Here is a 12,183-nt window from a genome sequence, read left to right as displayed (position 1 = left end):
GCGGTTCCTAAGGGTAGGGTACTTGGAGCTAAGGTTAGGGATCCTATGGATCGGGCTTCCCGACCTAGGGTTAGGGTTCATAAGGGTAGGGTATTTGAAGCTAGGGTTAGGGTTCCTAAAGTAGGGCACTTGTACCTAGGGTTAGGGTTCCTATGGGTAGGGCACTTGGAGCTAAGGTTAGGGTTCCTATGGGTAGGGTACTTGGAGCCAGGGTTAGGGCTCCTATGGGTAGGGTGCCCAACCCTAGGGTTACGGTTCCTAAGGGAATGGCTTCCTGCCCTAGGGTTAGGGTTCTTAAGGGTAGGGCACTTGGAGCTAGGGTTAGGGTTCCTATGGGTAGGGCTTCTCGTGCTAGGGTTAGGGTTCTTAAGGGTAGGGCACTTGGAGCTAGGGTTAGGGTTCCTATGGGTAGGGCACTTGGAGCTAGGTTTAGGGTTTCTATGGGTAGGGCTTCCCGCCCTAGAATTAGGGTTCCCAAGAGTAGGGCACTTGGGGCTAGGGTTAGGGTTCGAATGGGTAGTGCACTTGGAGCTAGGCTTAGGTTTCCTATGGGTAGGGCTTCCCGCCCTACGGTTAGGGTTCCCAAGGGTTGGGCACTTGGGGCTAGGGTTAGGGTTCGAATGGGTAGTGCACTTGGAACTAGGGTTAGGGTTCCTATGGGTAGGGCTTCCCGACCTAGGGTTAGGGTTCCTAAGGGTAGGGTACTTGGACGTAGGGTTAGAGTTTCTATAGGTAGGGCACTTGGAGCTAAGTTTAGGGTTCCTATGGGTAGGGCTTCCCTTCCTAGGGTTACGGTTCCTAAGGGTAGGGTACTTGGAGCTAGGGTTAGGGTTCCTGAGGGTAGGGAACTTGGACCTAGGGTTAGAGGTCCTATAGGTAGGGCACTTGGAGCTAAGGTTAGGGTTCCTATGGGTAGGGCTTCCCTACCTAGTGTTAGGGTTCCTAAGGGTAGGGTACTTGGAGCTAGGAAAAGGGTTCCTAAATGTAGGGCACTTGGACCTAGGGTTAGAGTTCCTATGGGTAGGGCTCTTGGAGCTAGGGTTAGGGTTCCTATGGGTAGGGCTTCCCGCCCTAGGGTTAGGGTTCCCAAGGGTAGGGCACTTGGAGCTAGGGTTAAGGTTCCTATGGGTAGGACACCTGGAGCTAGGGTTAGGGTTCCTTTGGGTAGGGCTTCCCGCCCTAGGGTTAGGGTTCCCAAGGGTAGGGCAATTGGAGCTAGGGTTAGGGTTCCTATGGGTAGGGCTTCCTGTCCTATGGCTGCGGTTCCTAAGGGTAGGGTACTTGGAGCTAGGGTTAGGGTTCCTATGGGTAGGGCAATTGGAGCTAGGGTTAGGGTTCCTATGGGTAGGGCTCTTGGAGCTAAGGTTAGGATTCCTATGGATAGGGCTTCCTGACCTAGGGTTAGGGTTCCTAAGGGTAGGGTACTTGGAGCTAGGTTTAGGGTTTCTATGGGTAGGGCACTTGGAGCTAAGGTTAGGGTTCCTATGGGTAGAGCACTTGGAGCTAGGGTTAGGGTTCCTATGGGTAGGGCTTCCCGCCCTAGGGTTAGTGTTCTTAAGGGTAGGGCACTTGGAGCTAGGGTTAGGGTTCCTATGGGTAGGGCTTCCCACCCTAGGGTTTGGGTCCCCAAGTGTAGGGTACTTGGAGCTAGGGTTAGGGATCCTACGGGTAGGGTGGCCAACCCTAGGGTTAGGGTTCCTAAGTGAATGGCTTCCAGCTCTAGGGTTAGGGTTCTTAAGGGTAAGGCACTTGGAGCTAGGCTTAGGTTTCCTGTGAGTAGGTCACTTGGAGCTAGGGTTAGGGTTCCTATGGGTAGGGCACCCCGCCCTAGGGCTAGGGTTCCTAAGGGTCGGGCACTTCAAGCTAGGGTTAGGGTTCCTCTGTGTAGGGCTTCCCGTGCTAGGTTTAGGGTTCTTAAGGGTAGGGCACTTGAACCTAGGGTTAGGGTTCCTATGGGTAAGGCTTCCCGTGCTAGGGTAAGGGTTCCTAAGGGTAGGGCACTTGGAGCTAGGGTTAGGGTTCCTATGGGTAAGGCTTCCCGCCCTAGGGTTAGTGTTCTTAAGGGTAAGGCACTTGGAGCTAGGGTTAGGTTTCCTATGAGTAGGTCACTTGGAGCTAGGGTTAGGGTTCCTATGGGTAGGGCTTCCCACCCTAGGGTTAGGGTTCCCAAGGGTAGGGCACTAGGAGCTAGGGTTATGGTTCAAATGGGTAGTGCACTTGGAGCTAGGGTTAGGGTTCCTATGGATAGGGCTTCCCGCCCAAGGGTTAGGGTTCCCAAGGGTAGGGCACTTGGAGCAAAGGTTAGGGTTCCTATGGGTAGGGCTTCCCGCCCTAGGATTAGGGTTCCCAAGGATAGGGCACTTGGAGCTAGGGTTAAAGTTCCTATGGGTAGGGCACTTGGAGCTAGTGTTAGGGTTTCTATGGGTAGGACTTTCCACCCTAGGGTTAGGGTTCCCAAGGGTAGGGCACTTGGAGCTAGGGTTAAGGTTCCTATGGGTAGGGCACCTGGAGCTAGGGTTAGGGTTCCTATGGGTAGGGCTTCCCGACCTAGGTTTAGGGTTGCTAAGGGTAGGGTACTTGGAACCCTAGGGTTAGGGTTCCTAAGTGAATGGCTTCCAGCTCTAGGGTTAGGGTTCTTAAGGGTAGGGCACTTGGACCTAGGGTTAGGTTTCCTGTGAGTAGGTCACTTGGAGCTAGGGTTAGGGTTCCTATGGGTAGGGCTTCCCGCCCTAGGGTTAGGGTTCCGAAGGGTAGGGCACTAGGAGCTAGGATTATGGTTCGAATGGGTAGTGCACTTGGAGCTTGGGTTAGGGTTCCCAAGGGTAGGGCACTTGGAGCAAAGGTTAGGGTTCCTATGGGTAGGGCTTCCTGACCTAGGGTTAGGGTTCCTAAGGGTAGGTTACTTGGAACTTGGGTTAGGGCTCCTATGGGTAGGGTTTCCGACCCTAGGGTTAGGGTTCCTAAGGGAATGGCTTCCAGCTCTAGGGTTAGGGTTCCTATGGGTAGGTTACTTGGAACTTGGGTTAGGGCTCCTATGGGTAGGGTTTCCGACCCTAGGGTTAGGGTTCCTAAGGGAATGGCTTCCAGCTCTAGGGTTAGGGTTCCTATGGGTAGGGCTTCCCACGCTAGGGTTAGGGTTCCTAAGGGTAGGGCACTTGGTGCTAGGGTTACGGTTCCTATGGGTTGGTCATCCAGTCCTAGGGTTAGGCTTCCTATGGGTAGGGCACTTTGAGCTAGGGTTAGGGTTCCTATAGGTAGGTCTTCCTGCCCTAGCGTTTGGGTTCCTAAGGGTAGGGCATTTCGAGCTAGGGTTAATGTTCCTAAGGGTAGTGCACTTGGAGCTAGGGTTAGGGATCCTATAGGCAGGGCTTCCTGCCCTAGGCTTAGGGTTCATATGGGTCGGGCACTTCGAGCTAGGGTTAGGCTTACTATAGGTAGGGCTTTCCGCCCTAGCGTTTGTTCCTAAGGGTAGGGCGCTTGGAGCTAGGGTTAGGGTACCTATGGGTAGGGCATCCCGCCCTATGGTTCAGGTTCCTATGTGTAGGGCACGTGGAGCTAGGGTTAGGGTTCCAATAGGTAGGGCTTACCGCACTAGGGATACGGTTCCTAAGGGGAGGGCACTTGGAGCTAGGGTTATTGTTCCTATGGGTAGGGCTTCCAGCTCTAGGGTTAGGGTTCCTATAGGTAGGGCACTGAGCTTCAGTTCATCTGCAAATTTGACACCATCAGCTCAGGATTAAACAAAGACTGTGAATGGCTTGCCAACTACAGAACCAGTTTCTCCTCCCTTGGTTTTCACACCTCTACTGCTAGAACAGGGCCTCATCCTCCCTGATTGAACTAACCTCGTTATCTCTAGCTTGCTTCTTGCTTGCATATATATACCTGCCCCTGGAAATTTCCACTACTTGCATCCGAAGAAGTGGGTATTCACCCACGAAAGCTCATGCTGCAAAACGTCTGTTAGTCTATAAGGTGCCACAGGATTCTTTGCTGCTTTTACAGATCCAGACTAACACGGCTACCCCTCTGATACTTGACTTTATTTCAAGCAGCAAAATAGCTTCCCTTCCCCCAGCACAGGGTTAGTCTGTTGTCCACAGTTCTTCAGCTAAGTTGTTTGCCATAACCTGCAGTGTGTAAAGCAAAGGCGGGGCGGGGCGGGGGGGGAGGGATCAGACCAGAAAACAAAGAAAATCTGTAAACAGGGTCATCCAAACTCTACAAATTGTCCTTTTAAATACATAAACCAGTCCTACAACCTTTTCTTTTCCTAAGTATTTAAGAGAGGTGATTTGGCTTCTGAGTCATCCTTTATGTTAAGAGTTCATTTATAGTTATAAACATTTGATAACATTACAGCCATGAGCAGTATGTGTTATCTATTACTATGATAATCAGTGATAGATAATTAAGTTGTTGGACATCAATTAACATTTATTAAAACTCTAAATATACCCTTAATATAAAGTGTGACAGATTTATTCCAAAATGTCTGAACTTTGGTTAGAAATGAAGATCATTTGGCTAGTTTCCTTCAACAGGAAGACACTTCACCTTCACTGCAGGAACTAATTCCCTAGAAACAAGACAACATTCTCTCTTGTTGTATTAAGGGATTGTTTACGCGGTCAAGTTATGGAATAAGTTAGGGGATGAATTTAAAGTGCACTAGCTATTCTGGGGTGTGTGTGTCCACATGGGAAGTTCCTGCTGGCCAATATACCCATATAGCCAAACCCTCAGTCTTGTTTTGCAGGTGTTTTGTCCTGTTTTACCCTGAATGACCATTTAGAAGTTCACAGCAGAGATTGTTCTTGCTCAGGAGCAGACACTAGACCCTTACCGTAGTGATCCAGTCTTTGAAAGCGGAGACCCGAGTGAAGATGAAGGGTTTCTGGTAATAATTACAGCTTAGCACGGACCTGAAGCTGGCTATGCCATGCACTTCCCACGTGCCATCAGCACCTCTGCAGTTCAGTGGGCTACCAGAGTCCCACTGCAAGAAAGGAGAGGCATAATCATGGAACACTAGTTTGGAAAAATCCATGTCTTTCTATGGCGCATGAGTAGAGAAGTCACTGTCACGGGTCTCGTATAATTGGAGATGGGACATGGAAGAAAGGCAGGAGTGTGAATGAAATGAGTATAGGTTCTGTCTTATGAGATGGTTCCCAGCTGCCATGTTCAGGTCCAACATGCAGGGGGAGTTTGGAACCAGGGATTTGGGGTGGATCCCTCTTGCAGGCAAGAGTATAGAAATGTGTTTATTAAATACTCCTTCAACACGTTAATTGCTATCAACCTCTACGAAGGGGTTTCAAAGCCCATCTAGAAGGGGTAGATCCTAGTACCCTGCCCCATCTTCAGAGTCCTTTCCCATAATGCAGAATTCTCTAAAGCCACGTCCATAATTGCCAAGTTCTCTGGACTCACGTTGCAGCTGGAGATCACCCCGTCGCCTCTTGCACAGATCATGGTGGTTTTTACTGAACTCCCACCCCAGCTAGGCAGGGAACAGGTGGCGTAATCCACCACGACCAATCGCCATTGCTGCAGTTTACCTGAGAGAGTACCGTTTGCTGAAGGGAACAGAAACAAGGGAGTAGCATTAGCTCCTGGCAGTCAAGAAACAGCAAATAACATGTCCAGGTACAAGAGTCAACAGGGATTCCAAGCACAGAGGGGTTGCAGAATCCAGTCCTTAGTACATCCCTCCCTCAGAAAAGTGTCTGAACTAGCTGGATAATCCTCATCCATTTTAACAATGGCGCTCTGTCAACATCGCATGGGAAATCAGCTGGTGGCCTAGCACCTGAATGTTCACATATCAACACCCTACTAGTGGTAGCATCGGCAAACAGGCCAAGGAAGGAGTAGGCCAGGATCCCTGCCCTCTGCTCTCACTTCTCTAGGTGATGCATCCTGGTCAGGATTGAAGCACAAGGCTCTTGCCTGCATTGTACCCGTTCTCTGCACGGGGCCTTCCCTGTTCCAGGCTGGCTGTCCATCACTAACCTTCACTTCCTTAAAGCGGCTTTTCAACTCTTCCATGAGCACTACCAGCCCCAGCGGCCTTCAGCCCACTCTGACTTGGGTTACAATTGCATCTCGAGGCCTCAGCTGGGATCCTAACAAAAGCTCAACATTCTGCAAGGAAAATGAAAAACATCCCTGCTGCAGGAGTGGAGCCAGAGCCTGGTCAGAGTTCTCTTTGAATTGAGGGCTAAGGGGCACCGGAAAAAATAACCTTATTCCAGTCAATCCCAAAGGAGATGTTAACACAGACAGACTTAGTGTTCCCACTGAACTGTATTAACGCTTACTCTGCGGCCTTCCCCATCCTGTGACGTAGCAGACCACGCCAGAGGCCAGGAGACTGTTTGCCGGGGGGAGGCAGGCCGGCTGGATTTGATTGCTCAGGGCAATGCTCTGGGAGAGTTTGATCAAAGCGATGTCGTTGCTGTGTTTGCGTGTGCACAAGCCGGAGTGGAGGAGGGAGCACGCAGAGAGGGAGAGTGGAAGAAAACACAGACCCATTAACACGCAGCATTTATCGAGGGCTCTGTCTATTCGCTTTGGGGTAAACACAGCGTGTGACGGTGAGAGCTTCTGAAGAATACACGGAGAGGCTCCTGGAGCTTCAGGCTCGTCCAGGTTCCCTGATTTAAAGCACTCGTTTCCGTTCAGCTCCCTGTGGTGGGCAGGCATCTGCCTACAGACCTGCCCATGCTGTTACCGACTCGTCCTTCTACTCAGAGACTCCCAGGAAATGGCCTTTGAGCCGGAGGCTTCCTTCTCAGGCAGGTTTTGGCCACAGTCCGATGACAAGATACTAGACTAGATGGATCATTGGTCTGATGCACTATGTCCATTCTTACATCCTAGTTCTTGTACTACTGCCTGGGGAAGCTGGGCTTGGCCTCATACTTGGGGATACAACTCACAGAAAGTTGGAAGCTGAGCTGATTAGCGGAGCTAATGCACCAGGACTTCAGCAGAACCAAGGAGTCCTTCAGCAACGTGGCATCAATCCAAGTTACTAATAATACTTGGCACTTCTAGTAGCACCTTTCATCTGAGGATTTCAAAGGACTTTACATACATTAAACGTATGTATTAAATGAACCTCTCCACACACCTGTCTGGTGAGAGCTCTCTTCACCCACTGCTAAGATGCAGGAGACGCTGTTGGGTTGAGCAAGGCAGCTGTTAAGCAGTGCACAGCTCTGCCATGCAGGCATTGAATTGAATTCAGTTGCAATAGCTGGAATTTGGCCAGGACACTGGGGTTAATTCACCTGTACTCTTACGAAACCTGCTGTGGACTCTTTAACAGCCACACGTGGTCAGCATCTCAGGTTAATGTGTCTGAAAGTTTCTGAGATAGTGGAGGCTGAAGGCATCACTTCATTACTGGGGAGGTGGCTCCTGCACTGGCCTCTGTCCCTTTGGGGGTGATGGGCGTCTGCTCGCTGAGCCAGGTACGCCCATCCTCCATAATGTGACAAGGGTTTGAACTGGGGGAAGGGTTCACCACTCCCCACATCCAGTCTCCCAGTATTTTGGAATCATCAGTATGAGCCTATGCGGTGGTCCCCAAACTTTTTACCTCGCACGCCCCCCTTACTCCAGTACGCGCCCCCTCTCCCCCAGGCGGGAATCAGGCCCACGGCTCTGGGTAGAGGGGGATGCAGACAGGGGTAATGGGGCCAAGGCTGGGGGCCACAGCGGAGGTGGGGCTGGGAACGGAACCTCGTCTGGGGGCCTAGGCTGACTCCCGGGGCCCCAGGTGTGGGGCTGGGAGTAGGGCCCTGGGCGTGGGGCCAACAGTTGGGGCTGGGCCCAGGAGCGGAGCTGGATGGCGGTCCCTCCCCATCCCTCATGGGGGGCTGGCCCAGGCCTCAGCTGTGCCTCCCAGAACATTTCTCCACCCACAGTTTGGGGACCTCTGGCCTATGCTGTAACAACTGGCTCCAGATTTGAAGCTGCCCACGGTGCTGGGGTGTTTGGTTTGGGGCCCTATCTCTCAGAGTTCGTAAAAACAGCTGCTATCAACTTACCCGTCTGCGACATTGTTTGGATTCCAGCGTTGATGGACAATGATTCTTTCCGGACTGACTGCAATCGATCCTTCTTCATTAACCATTAGGTTGTATTTGCCAAGAAGCACTCGATAGGTCCGAGAAGAGCTGGGGAGGAAAAGGAATAGGGAGAGCTGCTCAGATATGTAGCTACCTGCTTGCTGCGCAGTCACACACCGGGATTCTGCAGCTAACGTACCTGATGCAATGAGCAGCTGTCAGGACCCAGTTGGGTGCAATGAGGGTTCCCCCACAGGTGTGATACCAGTTACCACTGGAACTGTATTGCAGGGACACCTAGGAACGATACGGTAAGAATGCTGCTCACGGATCGACCTCTCCTTCTGTTGGGAAGGTGAAAAGCTGAGCACCCAAGTGCTCCGGATCCAGATCACTCGCTTGTGAAAAGGCTTTTTTCCAAAGTTTCATTTTGGTGCTGCTTTCCCAAAGCTATTTACTAAGCATGGGCCAAACGGAGGGTTGTCTTTGCTACAGAAGAAATGGGTTCATGAAACACCTCTGTGTCACTCTGTGTAGAAATAGGTCCCTGTAGGTGGTTTGGGGTTTTTGGTTTTTAAATATTTCACTGGGTTTAGTGGGCGAGTGACCTGATCATGGAAATGGAATCTAGGGAAACAGGGTTCTGGGAACTCCCAAGTTGTCACTTCTGTTTTGCCTTTGACTCACTGTGTGACCATGGGTGGGTTGCTTAGCTTCTCTGCCACCGTTTGGCCAGATATGCCATGAGGATTGTATCAACTTTACAGGGGTGTCATTCATTAACTTTTGAACAGGTGAAGAGCTAAATAGGTGCTACTTTTTCAATGTATTCTAGGAATTAAATAGTCCCTATTTTGAGACACCAGTTACTTGCTGAGCATGGCTCTGCATACCCAGCAAAATGTAATGACATTGATCTCTTGTTCCTCTGGAGCTTTCATCCTGATGGGTCCCAGCATGCTTTGACACTTAGCTGACCTATCAGCTGTAGACGGGAATCACTTTACTCCCCCATTAGTTCCTTAAAAGAGCACAGTAACGCTGCACAGCCGGGCGGTTAACAGTCGTCATTAATTGGTACCTCGTCTTTAGCACCTGCCGCACGAGGAGCTCCAGCATTGGCAAATGAATCCTGACACAGGCCCTTGGGAGGAGGATCAGAAACTGAGGTACCGTGTCCCAAAATAGCATGTCAGTGTCATTTCCCAGCATGCTTTTTATTTGCTGTTCAGTAACAAGCTTATCAAAGCACTCACCACATGGCCCTGGGTGCAAAGAGAGCCAGTTCCCACACCCATTGAAGCCAGGCAGAGTTCCTCCTCCCTCTCTGATTTCAATGGGAGCTGGCTTGAGTGCTAAGTGACTTGCTTAAAGGCAGGCAGTGAGTCAGTGGCAGAGCTGGGAGAGCTCACATCTCCTCCAGCACCTTAAGCACAAGGCCAGTTGTCCTTGTAGTGTGTCCCATTCAGAATACAGCCATGATACACCTACACAGTCTCCCACTTTGTTGCCTCTGTAGGCTGAGCTCACCGCACGCACCGGGGGTCCTTAAGTTGCATTTCCCATTCTACCCCCAAGCGACTTTTGTGCTGCCCTCCCATCCCCCTCACGTCAGGAACATGTGTAAACAATTCCACTTGTATAATTTGTTAAATTATTTCTTTTCTTTCCATGAAGGAGCAAAGTCCTTCAGACGGTCAAAATCTTCCATTCCACTGGGATGATGGGCAGGGCTGTGGTCTGGGGTGTATTGTTACACTAGACGGGGTCAGTGGCTGCCATCAACCACTTCTTTGATCTATGGCTATTATTATAGACCCAGCTAAAGCTGCTGGGTCAGCTAACCAGATGCAGGGGGCTCCAGGTGTCCTCAACCTTTCTGCCTTCTCGTTGTCTGATTTTCAGTAAACTCAGTCGGGCTCTGACCACTGACGCCTAGAACATTCCCTGGAAGTTGGAATTGATCGGATACCGTGTTCAAAAGTTATCGCATAACAGACAGGGAAATGCCATCAACGCGAGCGTATGCTGAGCAAAGCAAGTACCAACGTAATGGGAAGGCAACGTGGCTCAAGGTATCCTGGACTGGGCTAAGGAAACCTGGAATCACTAACCTGCCAGGGCCAGCTGAATGGTCTCACATCTTCTCCTCCAACCACTCTGGTCAAGAGAGGCGGGTAGGCGGGGTCCCCACAACTGAGGGCTGCGAGGGACACAAGATGGGGTCTGCTTTAGAAATCAGAACAGATCAAGCCACCAACCAAAACTGACCTGATCTTTGTGTTACACGTGGTTGAACTGCTCTTCTTCAGTGTCAGGGGCCCGACCTGGCGTCCTTTCTATCGCTATAGATGTTTCTAAGCCATAGTCTATTCTGACCCTTAGACTGTGCCCATTACTCTGATATCTGAGCACCTCCAGGCTGCTGATCAGCATCAGAACCACAGGCTCAAGCTAGAAATCTGTGGTTATTAAAACAGATGACAACCTACATCTAGGCGGGATACCTACCCCTAGCGGCCAGCGTCAGGGTAGCGAACAAGATACCAATCATGGTGCCGTGTGGCTGTGTCAGGAGCAGCGCCTCTGCTGAGCCCTCTTATGTGGCTGTAGCGCTTATCTCTGGGAGATACGGCCTGGGGGAGGGGGCATGCGGCTCAGTTACCAGTGGGAAGGTTTTGCAACCATGGGACATTTTCCTGTGTGCACAAATGCTAAAAAAAGCTGGACCTTGAGATACAGGCTTCCGCTCTGCCTTGTGTGGGGAGCGCTGCGTGAGCCGGATTTTGTTTGTTGCAGCTGGTCGCTCTCCCGCTACCTTGAGTCCTGGTCATAAATATGGGGCTGGAAGGGAAAATTACCTGAATTTTGAGGGTGTAAATCTCCTTCCAGCAATTCATGGGGGAACTCCTAGTCCACAAGGTCCTCCAGGAGCCTCTGGTGTTGCAATGGAAGGATTGGGCTCAGGGCAAAGCCACCAGGGCCTGGGTTTGAGGGTTAGGTAAGGTGGGGGCAGGGGTGAGGCAGGACATTTGGGCATGTGGCCAAGGGGCAAAAGCGTAGGGGGGGCGGCATTGACGGGACGGGCACCGGAATATTATTAGAGCCTTGCCTAAGTGGCCTTTTTTCATGGGATGAGATGGGGAGACCAGTGAGCCCTTGGGAGCAATAATTAGAGTCCCCAGCCCCAAAAATATAAAGAACCAAAGACAGTTCCCTCCTCCCCCCCTACACACACACACACACACCTTCTCCTTAAGCCCCAAAGTAACTGGGAAGCTAGAAACCGTATGTCAGAACTTTTTCACAGCCCTGCTGGAAACTCACCAGGCTGCTGCATATGCATATGGGTCCCACCACACTGGGCCGTGGGAGGTTTAGGTTTTCCTTGGTCTGAGTAGACTCCAGCGCTGTCTCTTTCTTTTGGCCTCTCTGGCATGGTCCTTTGGCACAGGCTCTCTGTCCGTTTCCCCATCATGGGACTGGGACCAGGGCCGGCTCTGGCTTTTTTGCCACCCCAAGCAAAAAAAAAAGAAAAGAGGGGGGGCGCCGGAGCGGCAAAGCAGGGAAAAAAAAACACAGCGTGGCTAGAGAGGGGGGTGGGAGGGGCCGGGGACAAAAAAACAGCACGGCTGAAACTGCAACGCGGGGGGAAAAAAACAACAACAAAAAAACACGGTGCGGCCGGAGCGGTAAAGCAGGTGAAAAAAACCCACAAACCTGCAGCACAGCCGGAGCGGTAAAGCAGGGGGGAGAAAAAAAAATAAAAACACGGCTGGAGCGGCAAAGGGGGGGACGGTGGGGACAACGATGCGGCTGGCAAAGCAGGGGAAAAAACAAAACAAAAAACGCTACAGGGCGGCCGGACCCAGGGTGCAGGGGGACTCCCTGTGCTACAGAGTGCGCGCCTGGTCTAGTGGGGGGCAGGGAGAGGGAGCGGGGGGGAGGGAGAAGGGGGGCGGCCAGCGCTTCAGCGGGGAGCTCACCCCGCAGCCCCGATTGCCAGGACGTCTGCCGGGAGAGCTCCGCGCTGCTCCGGTCGGCAGGGAGGGAAGGACGTGGGCTGCCCTGCCGAGTTTGCAGCAGGGCGCTCCCCTCC

At 51.6% G+C, this 12,183-nt stretch overlaps 1 protein-coding gene across 1 annotated transcript; it reads right to left on the bottom strand.

The window, feature by feature from the left end:
- Positions 1-4,834: 4,834 nt before the first annotated feature.
- On the bottom strand, positions 4,835-10,638 carry LOC123354378 (chymotrypsin-like elastase family member 2A). The gene is made up of 7 exons (XM_044996389.1): positions 10,596-10,638; positions 10,199-10,287; positions 8,284-8,381; positions 8,064-8,192; positions 6,327-6,463; positions 5,437-5,582; positions 4,835-4,999 (listed from the first exon to the last, which is right to left on the bottom strand). Exons 1-7 carry the CDS (start codon positions 10,636-10,638, stop codon positions 4,835-4,837), a joined length of 807 nt encoding a protein of 268 aa, XP_044852324.1.
- Positions 10,639-12,183: the final 1,545 nt, after the last annotated feature.

Source organism: Mauremys mutica, chromosome 21 (assembly GCF_020497125.1).
Source record: "Mauremys mutica isolate MM-2020 ecotype Southern chromosome 21, ASM2049712v1, whole genome shotgun sequence".
NCBI classification, from domain to species: Eukaryota; Metazoa; Chordata; order Testudines; family Geoemydidae; genus Mauremys; species Mauremys mutica.
The sequence above is the reverse complement of the archived record's forward strand: the minus strand, read 5'-3'. Positions and strand labels throughout refer to the sequence as shown.

Excerpts from the sequence above, each read along its gene's own strand:
- LOC123354378 (XM_044996389.1), bottom strand. The coding sequence starts at position 10,638 with ATGATTGGTATCTTGTTCGCTACCCTGACGCTGGCCGCTAGGG. Across the intron at positions 6,464-8,063 it reads CCAAACAATGTCGCAGACGG|CAACGACATCGCTTTGATCA; the intron begins GTAAGTTGATAG and ends ACGCAAACACAG. Across the intron at positions 5,583-6,326 it reads AGGATGGGGAAGGCCGCAGA|CAAACGGTACTCTCTCAGGT; the intron begins GTAAGCGTTAAT and ends TGTTCCCTTCAG.